This window comes from Odontomachus brunneus, unplaced genomic scaffold (genome assembly GCF_010583005.1).
Source record: "Odontomachus brunneus isolate Ranch 3 - 2012 unplaced genomic scaffold, Obru_v1 Obru_scaffold_160, whole genome shotgun sequence".
Taxonomy (NCBI): domain Eukaryota; kingdom Metazoa; phylum Arthropoda; class Insecta; order Hymenoptera; family Formicidae; genus Odontomachus; species Odontomachus brunneus.
The window spans coordinates 604,787-628,192 of NW_022639610.1; the positions used below are offsets into that span (position 1 = coordinate 604,787).

At 42.4% G+C, this 23,406-nt stretch overlaps 2 protein-coding genes across 8 annotated transcripts in view; one reads left to right on the forward strand and one right to left on the reverse strand.

Moving 5' to 3' along the window:
• Positions 1–23,406, reverse strand: part of LOC116850916 (neuropeptide CCHamide-1 receptor-like) — a 244,077-nt gene that overhangs the window by 93,754 nt on the left and 126,917 nt on the right. The gene's annotated exons all lie outside the window — the stretch shown is intronic.
• LOC116850913 (hemicentin-1) overlaps positions 10,524–23,406 on the forward strand; it is a 178,318-nt gene continuing 165,435 nt past the window's right edge. The window contains exons 1-2 of the mRNA XM_032829742.1: positions 10,524–10,844; positions 11,109–11,437. Of these exons, the coding sequence (XP_032685633.1) occupies positions 11,335–11,437 (103 nt within the window). The 5' untranslated portion in view covers positions 10,524–10,844; positions 11,109–11,334. The remainder of the gene's footprint in view (positions 10,845–11,108; positions 11,438–23,406) is intronic.

Here is a 23,406-nt window from a genome sequence, read left to right on the forward strand (position 1 = left end):
AAAAAATTGCATCTTGTTAATATTCTCAAAGTAGTCTTGTGCCATAATAATAAAATATTTGCTTATTTTTAAAAAGTAGAGTTTACCATGCATTTCAATGACTTTAACAAACAAACTGAAGATTCGACATACTTCCATGCAAATTCTTATTTCGATACTCTTATACTATAAGCATTAAAATTCAAATTTCAATAAAAAGAAATATATTATTCAACAATGAACAAAATTCTGGTATCGTCGAGATTCGAGAATAGGGACGTTAATTTTACACGAAGTTAAGATTTCACGTTTTGACACGTTTCTTGTGCATGTATAGTACGTGAACATGTTGGGGAATATTTTTCAGATCATAAACGATAGATAGCAGTTTAGGTAAATGGCCGATTAATATTGTTTTTGACGAACTAAGATAAATTTATCGAATCGAAAATCGAACCGAAAACATGACATGTTAAATCTCATTAATTTAGAGAAAATTATTTCCATATTTTTCTTATATTCTTTTTACACACACATATTGGCAAAAAATGTGTAGTAGTTTATCAATTATAAGGAAACTGCAACACAAGATAGAAATGAGCAACAAATGATCGATAAATTTAATTCCCTTCTCTTAATATCAATAATTTATTTGATATGAAACAATTATAAAAGAATCAAAATTTAATCAATTATTTTTACAATCAATTGCCTAAGCAACGATTCTTTTTCTTAGTATCACCCATTTCTATAACGGAATGTAAAAGATTAATTGAAGTTATCTACTGCGCAAACACACGACATATACGCGTAATTTACCTTTTACCGGCAAGTAACTAACGACATCTATTCGCTTACTTTCCAGTAAAGTCCTTCCTGCACAGTGTAAGGTAAGTCTTTATTAGTCAGCAGATAAGAGACTGTTTCCCAAAAATATGCAGAATAAGTCTTTAATATATCTTATTTATAAGCTATTTTAATAAATTTTTGTTCTACATGCATTATATACTTGTATTCAAGTTTTTACTACTTTAACTATAATTTATTACTAGATATATAAGTTGGATAAGAACCATATAGTTTTTAACAATTTCAAATATCCCCTTAACGAAAAATAAAGTAAATTAAGATAGTTTCAGCAAAGATTATTATTATAGAAATTAATGTCTTTTCGACTAAAGTTTCATGCTAAGTCAATATCCACCACAAAAATCCTATCATCAACTACGCATAGTTTTCAGCAGATGGCAACACCATACTGATTGCAGTCGGCTATATCAAACATTAAACTTTAATCTCCAAATACATAACCGCCTTATATATAATAAACAGAAGAAAATAAATATCGGTAAACAATGTTACTATTGAAAACATCATGATATAGCGGTCTTGCACGCTAATACCTTTGAGCCACGAGTGAAATACGCAGAACAAAAGCAATCGCGCTTAAACTATAATAAGCATATTTCATTAAGATAATGGCATGAATCGCGTGGCCGTTTCCTGTGTAACTCAGTAATAATGGAATCGTGTAACGAAGAGTACAAACACGAAGAGAATTATTTCACGAACCGCTCCCCCGTCCGATTATAATGATTAAGGGGAAATAGCGTCGCTCGCAATTGAAGTCCGACACGAAGTCCCTGTTTGCCAAAGAATTCGAGAGCGTGCAACCAAAAATAAGAGAAAAAGCAGAAAAATAAGAAATGCGCACGCTTTCTTCGCACGAGCACAACGCGAGCGGATCTTGAACACAATCGTAATTCTCCCGGACAGATTTTCCCAGGCAACTTGCTCTCGCACCATGTTTGCCTTGTATAATAGCAGAGTATAAAGTTTCTGTACGAGGGCTTACTACGAATGGATATCTCCGCAAGCACTTTCTCGCTTGCCCACCCGCCAGTGCTCGAATTCGAAAGCAATCGCAACCTCGGAGCAGTTTCCACCCCCGCGGCGTGGTAATCTGATTTTGGTGCAGCGCGAGCGGCTTTACTGGTGCCGCTAGCTGCCGCCCTAAAACACTTGAACATAGGTAGGATTATGTGTTCGTAATGTATAGTAAATAAAAGCGCTCTTTTGTACATACTAAGTGTTCATTTACGCCCACGGGCCGTCCCAGTTTCACGGTGCCTCGTTCTACGTACGCGGATTTTTTCGAACTATTTGACGACGACTTTGAAGTAGATTACACGGAGATATCGCTAGTTAGGAATCGCGAGCAATTGGAGGGAGACCGTTTCTCATATTAGTCGTCGATAAAGCGTTATCAATGCTCTTCCACATTTACATCGCTTATAATTAGAAAAAGAAATAATGGAGAAACGAGAAAACACACGAAGCGCACGTTAAAACGGCGAGAGGCGACTGGGAGAAATATCACGCGATTATTATTTTTCATCCATTTTGCTTTTGAGAATGTAACAGGAAATACGAAATAGAGAATAATATCGCGACGAATATAAAAACATACTGGCAATCTAAAATATACTCTCCACCGTCGTTCGTTTCTACCTCTCGAATAACGCTCGTCAGGTGCGCCACGGTACATCAGGTGTGCCATTGTCGTCGTTCGCGTGATCTCCGAGTCGCAGCGGTAACGTTTAGTCCCGTTGATTTTGCCCTCAGCGACAGTCTCGAGAGATGTCGGTCGAATCGACGTTAAATTACGAGTCACAAACAACTCGACGGAAATATGTTTTTGCGCGCGCATTTTTACAGTCGGTCGTTCGACGCGTGATCTACGCGCATATGGAGACTCACTGCATCCTTCCACAACAAGAACGTTTATACGACTCATAAAAAAAATACCGACTTCACCGACCGTGTGTTTTTGATTGTACATTCTGTGCGTTAAACTTGGCTCGCGCACACTCAACCGAGCTGAAAGGTACGCCCCGCTGCAGGATAGTTTTGGGACATCCTGTATGAGCGAATATAATCCTTACGTAAAAAGTACTCGCTTCGGCTTTAGCGAACTGGGACGCGTGATATTAAATTCTTCCACTATCGCAAGAACTCCGCGACGCCGTCCTCTTGTGAAAAAGAAACTCCCTACGAGCATTCGAATCAAATAATGGCGTGTGACGTTCCATTTGCATTTTACATTTCTCATCTATCACGGCGTATCACAGCTACTCTGTGACCAGCAGCATGCTTATAATTTCGCTAATACTCGCAGATCTCACACGCTCTCTACCGCGCAGATGATATCGCTCGCAGTGATTTCATGCCGCGCGGGATTACGGTTAATCGCGCGACTTTTGGCAAAAATTTCGATTTTCATGAATCTTGCGAGTAAGGTATGCTTAATACAAACCCGAGCAGCTGCGTCCGAAAAAAAGAAGCTGACATTCGAGCTTTTTTCGCAACTTCGTCGAATCGCTCGCGTGAATGGTTAAGAGGGTAGAAACTTGTTAGCCGACTGATTCAGGTGGACAAAAGCTGACGATTCCAGGGGATATAGGCTCCCACGACAGAGACAACCGTCCAATCCTCATTGTCCAATGTTCCCTCGTCCGTTCTCGTCATTGCTTCCCAAGGCCCGCCGAGGATGAAGAATCATTTTGCCTTCTACCTTTATCCCGCAAATCACTTACTTAAGATCGATACCACTAGCCCTTGGTTGGCGCGGGTAAATGAAATCCCGCTCTAATAGAACGTGTTCGTATACAGGAACAGAAATCAAATCGATCAAATAGCGTATCGCGGGGCCGACGACTGCTTCTTTCTCCTTTACACCAGGTGCGCTACGGCAAGAGAAAACGTGCGTCGCTCGCAGTGAAATGAAGTAACGGCCTGAAGAGAAGTAAAGTTAGCCGGATTTATAGCGCGGCGGTAAACACGGCGCGACAAATCAACCCCTCGGGACGATAGCGCGAGAGCTTCCTTAAGCTCCCTTGAAGAGTGAATATTTTCGCCAGAGATTACCGCACATTTAGCGCAAATTATTTGCATCGAGGTTCCGTATAATATTTAATGGATTATATGCGACAGTGTCACGCAAACGTGTGGCGGAGAATAAGATAGCATTAGGGAGCGCGGGTCACGAAAGCGGCGCACGCTATACTATTACCGTCGTTCAAAGCAAAGGTAAGTATTAAAAGACAATGTTAAACGTTCTTATCGACGCTACTTACTCCATGCTTTTACTCCGCGCGCATTTCCTCGCGGGGTTTAATTCGCCCAAGTAATTTTCTCTTTTAATTTTCCCGATTAAATTGAAGGGGTCTCAAATGAGAGGGTAGCGGCCGAGTTGAAATATTCGCACAGGAAAAACGACCTGCGCATCCAACGCAAAAATACCACCTCGCTAATTGTTTGCAACTCTTGCGCCGGACGCGTTCAGCGTGTCCTCCTCCAATTTTGCCGATAATTGTACGACGAATAAACACACGAGCGCGCGCTCGCAACGGGATATGCTCGACGAATGGATGTAAATTACATATGTAAGCCGCATTATACTGTTAATAATTCGCGTTATCGCGGGTGAACAATTCGTTGTCTCTCCGTTATCCCTCTCTTTCTTCTCTTTCCTTTTTTCTTTTTTTTTTCTTTTTTATCAACAGCCGCGATTGCCGCGGACAGGCCCGGAATATTGGAGCATTTTCAGGAGAATTTCTTCGCTATGGTGACGACAATTGCACCAATACTACCTCGGTCCAATCCCTAAGGATCACCACGGTTCGAAAGATTACGGTCGACATCTCCAGCTACAGTATTTCGATGGAATCTTTCTGCCCGCGGTGAAAAACGGGAACCCCGATAAGATTGCATCGACCCTGTGGGAGGGGGAGGCGGAGGAGGGAGGAGGGACCGACCGGCGCCGTGATATATGTGCCTTGTTCACTCCAAGTCGCTTGATTAATTATTATGAAAGTAATCTCGACGAGATTATCGTTCCCCGACATCTTGCGGTTCGACGTATGTGTATGCGCGAGCGCGGTTATCTCCGCGTGCCGGGCGAATGTAACCGGAATTATTCCTCTCGCCCCGTTCGATTCATATTGCAACAGATTATATTTTTACGGACCAGCTGGATCGGGAAACTACGCCATTTAAAGTAGAACGCGATGTCCGACGAATCTATTAAAGTAACCTGCAAGATATTGATGTATCGACTGGCACTTGTCGAATGTGTCGCTCGTATGACACATATTTTAAACGCGACTGACGCGGTATGCATGCCTGGGAGTAAAATTCTTATATTGCGCGCGTGTCGCGAATAAAATACGCGCGCGCTCTTCCTACGAATTCTGTCATCCGACCGTGAATGCTGTCGTTTTTAACCGGAGGCGAACAGCGGAAACACTCTAGACATTGCCAACGGACTGGGGCCAAACTATTTTGGGGAAACATAGTTTCGTTACTTTTTAGTTACTTGCCCTCTCCTCTGCCCTCTCCCCCTTCCGTGTGAATAAAGACAAGTGAGGCGACGCAGAAAACGAGATATCCTCCTCGGCTACGCTTTTACATCCAATATTAACGAGACCGTTTGTGTAACGTTGGAGAAGGCGAGGTTGGGTCAAGCGTGACGCGACAACGCGTTACAATCGTTATGCACTAACTATCGTTCGCTAAGCGGCAAATTGAACGTAACTCATTAACAGTCGGAACCACAGAGTGTGTGTCGTCGTATCATGCGTATTCAAACCTTCCCCGGCAAACCGGGGAAGATTGAGCCAGGCTACCGCGGCTCGACTATTGAAAGTTTGTCCACAAACTATCTGGACACAATTGCCGGACATCCTGCGTGTTCACACTAGAGAGTTATGGTGAAATAGTTGGAACTCTCATGCGCGCGGCAGGGATGTAAGTACTATTGTGCCGTGCACGTTCGAGGAACCCTCTATATAAAGTCCAGAAAGAAGTGGAAAATAGAACGGTAAAAAGGAACGACAAGATTGGCGGGTTTGGAAGTCGCTATCCTGGCACGTGTTTGTCATGATTGGCCCGCTTCTTCTTATATCTGTTTCGCGTGCCAAAAATATCTTACGCTATGATTTTTCTGTCACTGCCAACGCAAGGATATCTGTATCGGTTTAAGGAGATAGGGTTCCTTCACACGACGGCGAACGGGGAAACTTCATTCGACTTGCATTACGACACTTGACTCTTCAAATATCTCGACAACCTGGCCATTTGAATATTTTCAAAATTATGAATACGATACGGGAAAAGGATATGTAGGTCAATTTCGACAAATTCGATAAGTGGTTAATTTGTGTCACATTAATTGAACGCCGCCTTTCTGAGAATGGCGGTTTTTCAAATTGCGGGCTAGAGAAAATAACGCGATTATCGATATTTTTATACTACGCTCGTCCGTGCAAATTACAAAGCAAATTAATGCTATGGAAATAAAATCCTGTTTACGGATTCGATTTATTGTCAAACGTGTCTCCCATACGGACGTGCGCGGAGTGCAAGTGTGAAACGTGTATCAAAATGTAGATAATAAACGGACTTCGTGAAAAACACCGATTGTCAATAACATATTCTGATGTTGTTATACGAGTGTCGACATGTTTCCACGCTCGGATCTCCTGTACTCTCTTAACCAGTATCGGATCTGTCTTTACAATGCTTAAATATCATCGGGAGAGAATTGTATTTAATAATAGCATATAATTTACGAAAATAAAATAATTACTTTTACACGTCAACAGCACGTACGATCGATTTAATGTCACCGTTAGACAGCAAATATGTCCCGCGAAATGAACTTTCACGTGTTTGTCCGTTGGCTTACGCTAAACTTGAGCAAAAATATTCGTTCAAAGTACACTAAGCCATTAAGGTCACTAACTTTTATTTTGCAAACATGTGCGAAGATCAACATTTTATGTTGCATTTCGCACCGAGTGTGAAAACTGAAACATCTTCATTTCTCAACGTTTCAAACAATATCTCAACATTTTATACACTCTTCTGAAAACATTTGAAATACAGACAGCAGTTAGCGTCGCAAGAGCGTAGACGCTATTTTGCGCAACAGCGCAGAAAGAGAGAGTCTACGGCTGGATGCACTTTTATGTAGGTGGGTGGAGTCCGATCTTCTTTTACTTTAATAATATTTCTCAATGTAGCAAAGCATCATATATATATGATATATATATGATATATATATATATATACATATATGTGTGTGTGTGTGTGTACACATTGTGTGTGAGTACACGCGAAATACGCCAAGCATGTACAATACTGTATTCAGGTCAGAAATGTATCCTCATAATACGCATCTTAATCCTAATACGCGTGTAATACGAGCTTCGCTTAATTCTCGCGTAAAAGGATACAAATCCGCTTCGTAGGTAGATGCACAATCGCTGCTTAATAGGCAGGTGTTATTTAGAATCAATACGTTTAGCTGCTTACAAATCGGATAATGCAGTTTACCGATCCAATTGATTGCCCCTTTCGCCATTAAATTAATACGTCGATCAAAGAGATACTGAGAGACGTATCGTCTCTTCATCGAGGTAATTTATACCATAAAGAGTACTCAAGGCAATATTAAAACATTGTGAATTTAAAACAGATATTTCATTTATAAAAAGATTGTATTTTATGCGTATTTTTGTTTATAATATAACACATACAATAACACATACAATAGTAACAGCATACGTTGACAGACGTTTGATATTCTGTTTTTTCTACTATGTAAACGATGCATATCATTTTAGAATTAAGGAGACTGGAGGGTCAGGCTGAAAATCGTGCTTGTTCTTTCACAATTTTTTATGACAAATTGAATGAATATGCGAAAGTGTTTGTGTATTTTGACGTGTATTTATATAACATATAAAGAGAAAAAAAAATATAATTTTAATAATCAAATACTCAATATAAATGTATAGTACAAGTTAAAATATATTTTGTTTTTCTTTTCGAGGTTACCATTTTGTAGTAATATCTTGACTCTCGGTGGTTCAATTAAGCTGAATTTTAGGTAAAAAATTTCTGTAAGCTTGTTATTGTGTGAACCACTGACAAACACGTGAAAATATTTAATTTTGAAATATTAATTTTTTTATTATAAAATAACTGAAAATTTAATGGTGGTAATTCAGTGGTTCAATTAAACTGAATTTTAGGTAAAAAATTTCCGTAAGCTTGTTGTTATTGTGTGAACCACTGACAAACACGTAAAAATATTTAATTTTGAAATATTAATTTTTTTGTTATAAAATAACTGAAAATTTAATAATATTCCATTAAGATATTTGCAATTTTATTAACTTTTATTCAATTTCTATTATACTGGTTCACACGATAACGACAAGCTTACGGAAATTTTCTACTTAAATTCATGTTAATTGAACCACCAAAAGCCTAGATATTATATGCAAAATAACGACCTTGAAAAGAAAAACGAAATATATTTTAACTGCATGTATCATATACACTTATATTGAGTTTTTGATCATCAAAATTATATTTTTTTTTCTTTTTATATGTTGTATAAATACACGTAAAAATAATATTTTCGCATATTTATTCAATTTGTCATAAAAAGTTGTGAAAAAACAAGCACGATTTTCGAGCAATCTGACTCTCCAGTCCCCTTGAGTATACTTTTGTTTACGCACGCATAATACATATTGTCGCGCGAATGCGGAGATGTAAATTAATTTTAAGTTTATTTTAAATTTATCTGTAAAAAAGTCATTGAAAGACACTGAATTATTCATTCTTAAAATATCATACTTCTTTGCTCGTTACTCTCACTGCGACATTACAGTTGCAAAATGGCAACTAAATTTTTGAAAATTACCTCGGAAAATTTATCTTTGGAACCGTTTGATAAATAATGTTATTTTTATCACATGAATAAACACATAATGTTGTCTGTTTGGGATATATACTCTTTTATACACATATCACACATAAATAGTAAGACTATTATCTCAGCTTTCCGTACCTGATTATTCGACAATCGATTATTCTGTTATTAAATTCCTGTCAAGTTCGGCAAAAGTGAAAGTGCGGAAATGATCACACGTTTCCAGCTCTGTTATTCTCCAAAATTATACGTCTCCTTATTCAAAAGAAATCAAGATTTATATTTCTCATAGTACATATGCGTGCATATGTGTGTGTGTATATGTGTAATGTTCATATTTTTCTATACTGAGAATAATTTTAAGTACATTAATCTTGTCAACACCTTAACAAAATAACGATAGGTTTTAGTACGTCCACTCGTTATTTTGGATATATTTGGAAGAAATTACAAAGACGTAAAAAACGATAAATTCAAGACAGGATGCTGGCCAAAAGAAAAATAGTGAACCACAAGACAGTGTTTATGGCACAAGCAGCTTAACTTCTTTTATTTTTGGCTCAAGCTGCGTCTTTTGTCACGGGATAAACGCAAAGTAACTGTACGACTATTTGGTCAGCCTCGAGCTCTTTCCCTCAGAATTTCTAAAGAGAGTAAATTTCGAATATATGTAGAGCCAATTGTAGGAAATAATATTTCAATATTGGCTAAAACTTATCAAAGCTGTCATATTGCCATTGAATATTAAGCGAAAGAATAACTCGTCGTTTATACAGTGACACACTTTTGAAGGACAAAAATTTAAATCAATGCTTTAAATAGCTTTGCACGTCAACAATTCCAAACCTCTTTCTCAAGTCGCCTTTGATGTGATATATTTTGTTGCATCTTACAGAAAGTTCTAAAAGCGCAGTACTATTTTAAAAAGTAACGTATACATCGTCCGCTACAGTTGAAAAATATAGCTTGGAACAGGCAACGAGATCTTTCTTCATGCGCGTCCTCCGGGTATTAGATTCTTATTTAAAGTTTCTTTTTAAGTATGATATTCGCGAGAGCAGTGTTCTCGAGGCTCTCTCGCTAAAGCATCCGATAAGTTCGAGATCCTCATCGTTTCGCCGGAGGTCCTTTTATGTTAAATTCAACATTCAAACACTGTACGTGACGCGACCCACAAACACACCAAACCAACATCTGTACTCCGCTGTTCCATGCAAACGCTTCGATATTAAAAATGCATCCGCGACCGGTAAGGACGATGGAAACACGTGGCTCACGTACGGTGATATATCGTAAACACGCCAATCTCGATCCATGTACATCGCGCTTCGGAGTACAGTCGCGACTACAGTCTCAACGACCTACGACACGACCTGCCCCAAAGTCGACCGTCGATCAAGCGTCGTCGAGCGAGAGATTGGCCAAGGTGACTTCGAATTTGGAGCAGAGCGAGTGGATTGCGCGGAAAATCTTCATTTGGCATTCACACGCCGACACCTTCCGTCTCCGCGGATCGCACTCCGCTCCCTTCTTTCCGCCTGCTCGAGTCCTCCTCAGTCTACCGCACCACAGTCGCCCATCGACCTTCCCTCGCACACGTCTCTCCCACCTGCACCCACCCTCATCCCCGCAGGACGGACGAGCTGCTCTGGCAGCCGGTTGTCGGCTTCCCTCCTAGGGACATGCGCAGCGACCCGCGGAACGACAGGTGCGCGCCGCGCCGTCGGTCGCGAATCGCTTAGTTTCGGGTAAGCGCACGATTCGCCTCTGTCGCTCCACCTCGCCTCGGGACTCGCCAGTCGCTCGCGACTCTGTCTCAGGCTCGGTTGTTCGTTCACCAGCCTCCTCGTCGGCGACCTTCTCTTCGACTTTTTCCTACACTGTGAGACAGCCAGCGGCCGGAAGAAAGAGAGAGAAGGAGAGAGAGAGAGAGAAAGAGATCGTCTATCGACCAGCGGAGGCAATCGCGATCACGTCCCGCGTAAATCGCAACACGGTCTTCCTTGGTCGGGGTCCTCGCCGTGGAGATCACCCACTGGGAACCCACCGTCGGAGTTGTCGACGCCCCGGAGCCGCGGTGATTACGCCGCTTATCGAGCGCGCACGTGTTCTCCACCTCCGTTTCCTACGTTCTTCCTGTCAGTCTTCCTCCCCCTCGGACAGTCTTCTTCGGTCGACCGAGACAGCTCTTCTCCGGAAACGGTGGTTGTGCTGTTCGCGTTCTCGCCCCTCGATTGAACTTCCGTCGCGTCGTAGTCGTCGTCGTCGCCGTCGTCGTCATAGTTTTCATCTCAATTGTCTGCGACGCGTTCCCTTACGATTATACCGAACGCGATTCCAGAGTGCGGCTTTACGGGCGCGGATGGTGATCTCCGTGATCCAGCGGAAACAGTGAGATCGGGCGATTGGAATAAAACAATGAGTTCCCGCCAGTTCCGTTAATTCGACCGCGATTGTGAATTACTGTGGCTATTTTGAGCGTCGTCGCGCGGTGCTCTTGATGAATGTGGTGCGCTAGGAAAGTTTAAATCCGTCGCGTCCCGATATCCCAGGTGAATCCCTCGATCATGTATCCGGGACAGGACCTCTTCTGCAGGACTACGGAAATGCGAGTGTCCGCGACGATCGTCCTGCTGCTATTCAGCTCCGTCGTTCTACGTGGAGTCGAAGGTGAGTCACTGTAATCTTGTGCTCGAGATTGGTCCACGAATAAACTGGGAATTATCGGAGTTCTGCGACCCTACGCGCGCGCGCGCGCGCGCTTCTGTGTACGTGTGCATGTGTGTGCGTGTAGGTGGGTGTGATTTATCGCGTGCGTAGCGTGTGTTCGTCTAAACGAGACACACGAACTTGCCAACAGCACAAAATCAGCATGCAATCTAGTATCTCGAAATGAGGAGAAGAACGCAAGAAATGAAAAAATCGCTCGGAATTACGGCGCCACGTCAAAATATTACAAGTTAACAAAGAGCCGCCCGTCGCAACGCAGAAATAAACTTCGCCCTGAGATCTACTTGATACTCCGTCTGAAAATCGTCTCGACGTCCATAAATAAACGGATGTAAACGGCAATGATGCTATACGCGGGGCGGAGCTTTCTTGGTAGCACTTAGTCACTATGTGAGGCACATTTTCGATCGTCGAGCAAATTGTCATGGTACGCGTCTACAAATACTCCGATATATATTTAATGATGAAGTAACAACCGAAAGAAAGAAACAACGTATCTTTGGCCTACACGCGGCGATGACGTTAGCTGAGTGTTAAAATACTCCCTCGAATATTTATTCACGCGATACCGCTATTGATTTTCTCGTTGCTCTCAGAGAACAGCCCTCAATATTTAAAACCACCGCGCTGCAAGGAGGGAAGCAAAAGTACAAAAGAAAGTCGACTCTCGTATATAACGTGACGTCAAAAGTGCACGAGAAAATAACCTCGAGAATCAGGGTAGTAGAAAATATACAACGAGCCGGCGAGCAGCGTTGGGGTCCTTAATGCCTCCCTGAAGGGTTGAAAAGCCCAGTGGAAGAAGCGGGCCGCGACGGGCTCTGGGAAAACAATAATGCCCAGCGCGTGCGGAGGAACACGGAGAAAAACGCTTTTATGCCCAGGTATAATTTCCCCTGCGGAAAAGTGCCGTCGCCGCTGTCCCACCTGCGATTCAGCGAAACGAGATTTTAATGTTGCACGAATGCGAACGCCAGTGCGAGCCGGTGCTGCAGGTCATAACGTAAACTGCGGGCCTCGCGTGTTCAAGGCCGCGGAATAATACTCGCCGCCGCACAGCCCCCGGATGTATGCACGGCCATTGAAAATCAGATGAAAGGGAAAGAAACGGACGCGCGCGGTATCAGCACATCTTGAGGGGCTGCGGGAAAAATTCAAGTCGCACATATACACACACACGCGCGCGCGCCCATACGTACACGGAGCTCTCGCGTACGCCGTTATTCGATACACGCGCTCGTCATCGAACTCCCGTATCGCGTGCAGAAAGGTCGTCTGCTGATCGCGCTTCGTCGCGAATCCCGATAATGCAAGACGAACGAAAAAGCGTTTTCGCACGCCACAGTCGGTATCCGTCGCGCGCGAACGAGTAGTCGGTTACGCGCCCAGCATGCGGAGAAAGGCGGCGCGGATTGAGATCGCGGTTTTCGCAAATATCGATTATCCTTTACGAGCGAGATATGTCATTCACGGCGAGATCTTGCGCAGAAGTCGCTATTATTCGCGTCGGCGCTCGGAATTAGTTGCATCCCCGAGGTGATATTCGGACATCCGCCGCCTCTCATCCCCTGCCTGCCGTCTCAGTGACGAACCGCCTCGATTCGTATTGCTTTTGAAGTTGCTACTACCTGCGAGATTACGTATAATTTGCGCGTTCATCACTGAGAGACGTGGGTGACACTCGTAAATCGTCTCGAAAGCGCAGCAGCAGCTACACGCCGCGACGAGCTGTGCGTGCCGTTTAACGAATGATTTCGGAATAACTTGTCCACAGAGTTGCGCCTATCAAAAACTTCACCTTCCGCGCGGGCGTAGCGAAAAAGCGCTGTCACGACTTAAAAATAGCGATACGCAGCCGGCACGTCAATATATTACGCGGAGTGTGCGGTGCGCGAGGGAGCTCTTTAAATATATACCCGTCGGGAATAAATTTACGCGGACCCTATATCTGTGCTATTATACGACGCGTACGTAGATGTTATCTCGCGCAGAAAAAAAAAAAAAGAAAAATGTATAAATTGTCGCTAGTTGGTTCGGTCACCGATGTGTATCTTTGCATATAAACGACGCCCTGAAAATCACTTAACGCTATTTCGCGGCGTCAGACCCGTAACTCTCGTTGCACGAAACAGTTTTGAACTATGCGCGCGAGTATGTATCGCGTGTCGTTGATGCGTTTAGAGAAGAGTTTTACGTACCGAATATTAAGTTGCGAGCGAAATTAGCAATGAGATAATACTCGAATTTCTTCGGTCTCGGTGACTAACGAGCCGCCAATCTCGTGGAGAAACGGGTTTTAACGGAAGTGAGTATTGGATTATTTACAATTAACTCCTCTCTCGCACACACGAGAGTGTTCATCTTCCTGTCGAATGGCTCGTCGGCGGTAAGCATATACAAAGTATTCCAGGCTTATCTAATAACCTTTGAGCACAATACGCCGTATAACTTGGCAAACACTTTGGCAAAATTAGTTTACGCCGCTATTTCCCGATGTTGCCTTGAAATAAAGCCTTAAATACGTTACATAAGATCATGCCCGTAGCACTTGCACGTCGTGCGCGCAATTACGTCGGAAATACCTCAAATTCTAGTAATCTGGAGGCACGTCACGTGTTGGCGAAGTCCCAAGGAAGTTCTAAATCCGTGACCGCTTGCTCACAGGAACTAACAAATATAATACGATAGGCCGCGAAGCGCGTTCGCGCGCTAATGTGGCGAACGCACAGGGGAGGCGAATGCAGCACAGAGGCTTTCTAAAAGCGGCGCAGAGACCACTTGGAACGCGATATGTCGCATCCGCATAGCGATAGTCCGCACAAGCGTGCGGAGTGGCGCGAATTACGAGAGTTACGCGTTATTTGCTGTTCGGTAACACGCGGAATTAAGAGTTGGGACACGTGTCAAACGCGATAGCAGCGCGCGAATTATTAAAGAGAGGCGCAAACATCGTGAATTTGACGTCAGTCGAATAGCAACGTTAGAAATTCGACCTCCTACGACCGGTCGAATCTTCCGTTGAATCGCGATCGAGCCTCGATAAACACTCCATGATCGGACGTTTCCCACAAACGTGAGTAAAAATGTCGCGCTCAAGTGTCTGAAACGAACACGCCTCGATTACCTCGAAATCGCGAAGAGAACTTTGTTGTATCATACATATAAATCATTATTAAATTCGATTATAGCATTTTAAATGAATAGAACGCGGCGATCGCGGGAAGATACATACAATTCGATATGTTTAATGCGTGTACTCTGTTGGAGTAATTCCAATAATGAGTATACGGTTATTACGTAGCCAGCAAAAACTGTTATTCTAAATAGAGCGATTCGATTCAGCGAATATATGGATTTATCATCGTAATATCCTCTCCGTGTTTGCGGTCGTGTACTCGTCCAATGCTTTTCATACATGTCTCTGCAATATTATATCACGCGGCTTTGCAAATGCGAAAAAACGTTTTTTTCCAGATTCCAACTCGAGGTACTTTTTATTTTGTTCTGTTTTTTTATTTTTTTCGCACACAAAAACACACACAATACCGTGCCAATTCGAATTTTTATGAACAATAAACGTGCACTAATGAGATCTTCTAAAACTTTTGCTTTATACGCGTTTATTTCTTTGATCTTTAAACGCGCTCCATTTATAATTTTCATTTGCGGATGCTGTGTGTCCCGGAACAATAGAAAATTTCCATTTTACGTCGATTCGAAAAGAGTAACTGAAAATTCGGGAGAACTGTTAAAGTGACATTACCCACATGTACGAACATATGCAAATTCTACCTTTTCACATTTTCTATGCATAGAAGTTTCCTGATATTTTCTGAACGACCACACCCACACGCTATATCGTCACAGGAACTGGCGAGCTTAGCGGCGGCCATAAGTACAACGAATATCTTTTTCAGGATACGCTCCAACTTTCAAGTTTCGTAAAAAATGTAGGAGCTCTGGCGAAAAATGTGCGGGCGGATACAGAAATACGGAAACGCGCCTCGCAAGCGCAATTATCTCAGCGGTGTCCGGTTGCGAAGAAGTATGCGGTAACGAGAAGTGCACAATATATCTGACCGGTCGCGAAACAATCAAACTTGAATGAGGAACGTATGCACGCGGTTCTCCTGTGTACGCGATGAAAACTATTTCCTAAAAATGATAACGAGTCTCGACCGAGGAGCTGCGCAGCGATACGAAATGAAATTCCCGCGAGAGAGCAATACTCGTTTTCATCGACAATCCTCGTTTTTACGCGCGTCGCTTACGCGTTGCTGCCAAATACGCGGTTAATTAATTAGGAGAGTCTCTGTTTGCAAATTGTCGCGCGTTAATATTGAGAGCAATCTCTTCAGTGTCTCATAATAGAACACTGGTTTATAATTGCATAAACTGCGGCGAATCGTCACATATTCTCGCGCGAGCGTGCTGTACAACGTCATTCGCGCGCTATCACGCGCGAACGGCACTTCCGGGCGACACAAGCGAAACGCAATACGTAAACCTGGGGCTTTTGTCAGAGATGGTTTGTCACAAATTTCGTCCCGGACTTTGTCTCCAGCAGCTATCAAAAGTTCTGTTAACTTGCGCAAAAGTTTTATCAATTTACATTCAAAGGATACCGTCGGGAGATATTAATCACAGTCACGTTGTGAAAGGGGGAGGGGGAGAGCAGGGAAGAGAAGCCGAGGAGAGAGGGGAGAGAGAAAGAGAGAGAGAGAGAGGCTGGATATCTAAATACTTACTTCTCGTTGAAAGTTTTGCATAAAAGTAAGCACAAGTACGAATTTCCTCAGTAATATTGCCGCGCAGTTTTTTTTCGAACGCACTTTAATAAGATACTTAACGGAAATACCGTCCATTGCCGTGAAAGTAGCGGGACATTCGGAATAACTACGTGCGAACCAACGAACCGTGAACAAACGGTGTCCGGAAATAGAGATCCCTCTTGTACACGGTGTCCCAAATGTATCGTGTATTCTCTCGGTCGCCAGATAAGACCACAGTTTATTTTCTCGAGGGAACGTATGAGATCGTCTCTGCTTCAATTTATAACATATCGTATATTTCGATAAATCGATCGTGTAACAAAATTTTCACAATCTGGCGTAATAGCCTGAACATTTTGCAAAAACGGATTCCTCGATTACGCGCATGTGTGGGTACACGTTCGTGCATCATGACTGTTGATTATTTCGACGGGGCCGTTTCCACGAAATAATCGACAGCTATGATGCACGGATATGTAGGTATGTCGCACATGTAATCGAAAAATTCGTGTGAAACTGGGCTTATAAAATGTTAAAGCTATTACGCCGGATTACGTGCAAATTGCAATTGAGCTTACATAGATACGCGTAATTGAAAGATGAGTAATACGAACAAAAACATAAAACAAGAGAATAAATATCGCAAAGTTGGATTTATACGCGTCGTAAATTGACCGTGAGAAAGAGACAGAGAGAAAGAACTCGAAATGAAATAATTATATTTTCGCTGATGATCTCAAGTTTCGCGCTACTCGGCCGGCCGCCCTTACATAACGGTTGAAATATGCGAAAACACTGCGGCTCCGTTTCACGCTTATCAATCCCACCAGCTTGGCAAGTTTAAATGAAATAAGTTTTTGGATAGGCGTACGGTGTGTATGTGTGTGTGCCTTACGTAACTTCGGCGTCATCCCTGGTGGCGCCGGCTCATTTCACGGGAAGCGCGCCGCTGCAGACGGAAATAATTACCCTTGCCGTAGGTTCACACGATAATAATAATTAGGCGTGTACTTTTCGCGACCGGTGCTCCGGCGACGCGGGCACACACGTATCTCTATACACCGGGTGACGCGCGTAACAAGGGCGCGATCAAAGTACAACTCTTCTCATTATTCCGCGCGAGAGTAGCGGCTTTAACCGCAGCTCTTATCTCGAAAATATACAGAGAGAGGGACGTCGCTTGGCCGCGCAAATCGCGCAATTTAATGGCAAATACGTTTTACCTTCGTTTACAGTTGCGCCGCTTACGAACGGGGCTGCGGTCTTTCGGTTTCCCGTGTAAATTTACACTTAGAGGATAATCCTTATCGAGACGTATCGAGCGATACCAATTCCGGTTCGATGCAAATTCTGGGTAAAGCATCGATAGCGAGTTAGTTTGCGGATTCGATGAATAGCCGTGTGATATGCGTCTACTTTGGAATAAGAAGATTATATCGACACATATGTGCGCATTCTCCGCTTACACGTATACACTGTACACAGAGAGTGTCACGGGTTTTCAATAGACTCGGGATCGCGATCGTACAAAAATTCGCCCATCTCCAGGCAAGCTATTCGCAAGTGCTTTCAGAGAGAAAGAGACGCCTGATAATCCTAATGTAATGGTGAAGCGAGCTGTGAGTTTGACCGACAAGTCGTACAACGATCATCAAATATTTAATCTACAACGTTGTTTAAGATTCCTGGATGCTCGCCACGGCCATGTTGAATCGGGAAACGACAAGCAAGAAACCCGAGAAACGACAAGTTGAACATTCCTCTGTGTCATTTTCGAATAAAACGATATTGGTATGACAGAACAGTCGAGAACGCAAAATCATGTGACCAAATGAGTTAAAGAGAAAGATTCTTACTAGTATCTCTTTCATGCCAAAATGTCTCTTTATTTGAAAATGACACGCAAGAACGATCAGCTGGTCGCTTGTCGCATTGATTTAACGGCTATTTCTGCCAAAGGGAAAATTTTCGAAATATTTTACAAGCATGCTTAAGCGAAGCGTTTTCCTTTTTCGAACAAACATATTTTCGTTTGAAAATGACATGCAAGAATTTTGGACATGTGTTTTTTCGCTTCTGACGATCCAGGCGGCGAAGGATCAAGATCCCGTATTTTCTTAGCAATATTATCGTGATTCGTAAGCAGTCATAACTCTCCATCAAAATAATATGCTAATGGCTACGATAAGGAGGCGATTGTTCATAGCGGTTTGGACCATGAATTGATGGCGCGACTGTAAGATACAACACGAATAATTTCACGATGACAAAGTGCCTTCTCACGCAGACGTTTGACGTCGTTGAGTCGGAAGTATGGGCGAATTTACGTCGCTGCAAATTTATCGGGCAGATGAAACCGATTCTACGAGAAAGGAAAGCTAATGGTTCGCGAAACATTGCTTCCGAATTTGGGCTACGACGCCGTACGCACTGTTCGCACACATCCGTATGGAAAGAATTCCCCGTTTTCACGTATGGAGGAGCCGTATGAAATGCGGAATTTTCATTGGAGTATCATATGTGTGTGTGCGCGCATGTGAATGTGTATCCATAACGTATGTGCCTTCAGCAGCAGCGGAGTCGGGGTAAAATTCCAGTTCGTACAAAAAATATGACTTAGCCTGTGATATTAGAAGACGGTGAAACACGGTCGTTGCCTAGCAAACAAGGCGTCTGCGGTTAATGTCGGCGAGAAGCAACTTAATTAATAAGCACAAAAGCGGCGCGTCTTGTTACGGATCTGTCGAGAGACCGTGCGAGCGAGCTCTGCGCCGCGCCGTGAAATGCGGAATTAAACTTGAGAATTTTTAATGAAAATTTTTTACTTTCGTTGCGACAGGCGTATTCTGCGTTCCCGGGACGCGAATGGCAGAGAGAGAGAGAGTATAGGCTTTTACCGACGTGGTATAGTAATTTTGCGCAAAGCGCTGTGATTCTTGTCGCACAAAAGAACCGCAAGCGCCGATTCATTAATCACGCAACCACCGAGTCGAAGTAACGTTGACAGTGAAACTACCGACGTCCGCGAACTTGCTGTGGCATGTCCGAAAGACTCTACATATTGTTACGTGAAGGCTCCAGCTACACACCTGAGAACATTTATTTCCCCAAAGTATGCGGGGCAGACCGAACTCGTCTATGCTGCCTCACTTGGTTAAGTAACTCTTGCGTTACAAGCAACTTTTCGCATTTTAACACGAACTATTCAGTGAAGCAGGCCGCGAAGCGTAGAAGCAGAAGTTCAGGAGGAGATACAAGACGAGTTAATTAAACGTCACAATTAACCTTCAGCAGGAACGTTATCGCGAACTCGCCTCTATTTTGCCGATTCATTTGCGCGAACGGCTTTGATGCCTTGACGATCTATTGAATCTCGCGACACTTTCTTATCTCCAAAAGTAAATATAAAACTGATATATACATTAATAATGCGCGCGATGACGAAACAAACGGAAATTCTCCAAAATGGAAGCAGTTGGCAACGAATCACATCGCGAAAAATTTAACTTTAACTGACGAATAAAATTTAACTTGAGCTCTTGAGAGAAGGAGGCCATCTATTCGCGCTGTTACAATATTAATATTTCACGTAAAGTCTGTGTGCATGTGTGTGTATATATATATATATATGTCGCTCGTTGACCGCACAAAAATAAGATATGATTTATTCCGATCATAGATTAACTTGATCGCGAATCGTTTAAAACAGGCAGTTTGCAACGTCAAGAGTCGTTCCTTACTTCTATTTAGGAATAAAAGGGAAGCAATGTAATAATCGTCACATCCCCACGGCGCAGTCGTCAACTACACGATGACGCGCGTGTCACGTTGTTGTTAAATGAAAATCACAGTACACATTGTTACCATACAACAATCGCTGTTGCCTGATTGACGAGCGTGAAAATAAGGGTGTCTGATAACGCCAGGTTAATAATATCACTGTATACGCGGTTCCAACAGTATGCAATTATAATGGCGATAAAATATTATTTATCATCTCGTCGTTATATCGATGAATTATACATAGAGATCAAAGTACACGTCGATAGCGCAATGCCATAGTTTCGTATTAAATCGCGGAAACATGTCGGGCGCACAAAGCAGTCCGCAGGCGTGCAGTTGTTATTAACGACAGAAACGAAACGCACACGTTTGTTACAATTGCGAGGTCCCGCGCGGTCGATTTTAAATATACTCTCACTCGTCCCGTCTGATTTCTCCCCCATGATGCCTCTTTTTAAGCAACGCATGGCGTCGGTGTATTGCAAGTCTTTGCGAGATATTTCATCGGATTGCGCGGCGAATAATCGCCGGCTCCTGTTTAATTCTCCCGGCAATTCGCGCGAGGCAAATTCGTAATAAAGCGCGATAACGACACGAGTGTAAATAGGCCGGAAAATTTTAGCGCGAGCCCGTCTCCCGAACGGGTGCGTTATTCGCCGAAGATTAAAGCGAAAGTGAGAGCGCAGAGAAGTTATTGCACGACGCGCACGTTTGGTCTGATATTATGAATCATAATATTTATCAGCGTCCGCGCGTCACCGTGCAACTATAAATTAGGGTGTTTCGCGTGGTATATGTGTGTGTATATATATATATATATATATATATATATATATATATATATATATATATATATATATTTATGATACGCGCGGGCGCATATTGATCGTGTTTTGTGACGATGAGGCGATGATTGCAGGTGCCGGATATACTCATCACCTTTGGATTAAATTTACCGCGGATACATATTCTCGCGTTATCGTGATGGAGTAATGTATGTCGGAATTGTGTCACTGACCTCATAAACACACCAGCCCCTCGCCGCCCATTTAAATCAGAGCCAGTGATCCCAAGTGAGCCAAGTGTTTGATTTCACTTTGATTTTTCCCCGGTAATTCGGTTACATTCGCTGCGTTCTATCGCGCGTGTGCGCGCGAGCTTACTCTTTTCTTTGTTACCTATTAACGATATTGTTTTTCGATAACGTCATATGTCGACGGCAGTGTTAATCTATCGAATATCGGAACGAATTGCATAAGCCAGCGGCTTATAGCGCTAGTTGCGCGTGCTTACCATTATGTGCTTTTCCTTTGTTCCTCGTTCTTTGTTTTTGTTGATCTCTCGTCACTAATCTCTCGTCACAGATTAGTGTATGATAATTCGATTGTCTCCATACGTTTGAATTTTCAAAAATAATTGCTCGCTCGTACAAGGGCCGCCGCGAAGAGTGGAACGGCGAATGATGGATGAGTTAACATGATTGATAAAAGCAAGCTCGTTGCGTTATATCGCGCGTGTGCGCCATCATAATATCGGAGACAAATGATCGTAAATGTTGTGACATTTCATATCGCGTGGAGGAGGGCCTCTTAATAGCCGACGAAGAAACACAGAGCGTATGCGGTGAAAATAGACGTTATATGTTCCGCACATTGGCGGCATACACCTACGATAAAATGTGTCGGGTTAAGCACCAGAAGAAAGTTAAATCTCTCCTCTTTTCATTTGAGCACCTCATTTTTATCGAAACTCATTGTGGTCTGAAACATTGGCTCGCGCTCGTCCGCTGAACTGGTGGATTCACTTACATTCAGCGATTTACAACGGAAGCCCGAAAGTTCCTTACACGGACGAGTAACGATCGTGTTAACACGAAACGTATTATTTTTGCGCCAATTCTCCTCTGAAATACGCAGCGAGAAGTGAACGCGAGAAGAGATTACATTGCGAGCTCACTTCGCATTTATTATTTGAGTTAAAATTGTTACGGACTTTCATCGTGCCACGTCTCTCAATTGCTATGGTGCCGTAATCGCGGGAGCGAGCGAATTTGCATATGTGTGCGAGGGCGCGAGATGGAAAGAGAGAGGGGGAGAGAGGATAGGGGGACAATTTTATTTATATTCTTTCCCGTCGACACTTAATGCCGTTACGGATTAAAATAAATACGCGAGCAAAAGTTTACGCGTTCTAGTGATATTTTCCGACAATTCACTTCTGTGATATATATATATATATATATATATATATATATATATATATATATATATATATTATATATATTCTACGTAAAGAGAAAAAGCAAAAATACGAGCACGAAAAGTACAGAGCAATTCGCGCGACGTAACAATCCCGCCATTACTTCCAGGGAAAATTGTAGAATGTAACTTCGCGTTCTTTATTGCGCCGTCCCGATGGAATTCGCTTTGTCAAGATTCCTGCAGATCCAATCTGGATATTCAAAGTTATCTTTGAGATTTGTTTGTACTCGCATTATTTTTGCATATAATACAATGGAGATGTATTCTATTGGTTCTAAAACGTTCGGCGATACTTCTAAGCGATATTTCTCTGAGCTCGTCTAATATTACGAATACGCAGCTGCGCGACATCAAAACTTCTCTTTGCCAATTTTAACTTTATAGCACCAGGAAACAAGATTGAAGGAGTAGCACGAGGCAATGTGTTATAACGCTAATCGTATTGCGCTACATCCAAGTCCTATATCGGCCGGCAGTTAATAGAGTTATCGAAATATTGTTACGTGCGGTGCACGTAATTGCATACGTTTTAGTCCCTTTTTTTCACGAGAACAATAAAGCCACACTTATTAAAGCGTTCTATCTATACATAATTTTTTATAGGCGCTATTTTGAAGGTATTTCTCTATACGTCTATTGCATGTTCGATACGTCTGTCACATCATACGTAATTCTCAGTTCGTCAATAAGATATTTATTATAATCGATATTTCTGAATATCTTACGAAAGCTAAATTTTAGTTCTGAATATCTTACGAGAGCTAAATTTTAGTTCACATAATTTAAATTTTGCAATCCATCTAATCCATACTAATTCATCTATAATTGCATCTAAAATCTAAAATTTCGTGTGTAGTCTGTGGATATAGGACACGCTCACTTTTTAAGTGTTTTCATAAATAGGACTTTCAGCTCCAATTTCGCGAGCTACAAATCATTAAAATAGATCGAGTGAATAAAGCTAATTCTTTTTTTAAATAAATAGATCTTTTTCTCAGTGCGAAATATTTTTGGACATATAATGCTTCATCTCAGTTAAACACGAAAAGAATGTCACTTCGAAAAAAAAAAAAAAAAAAAAAAAAAAAAAAAA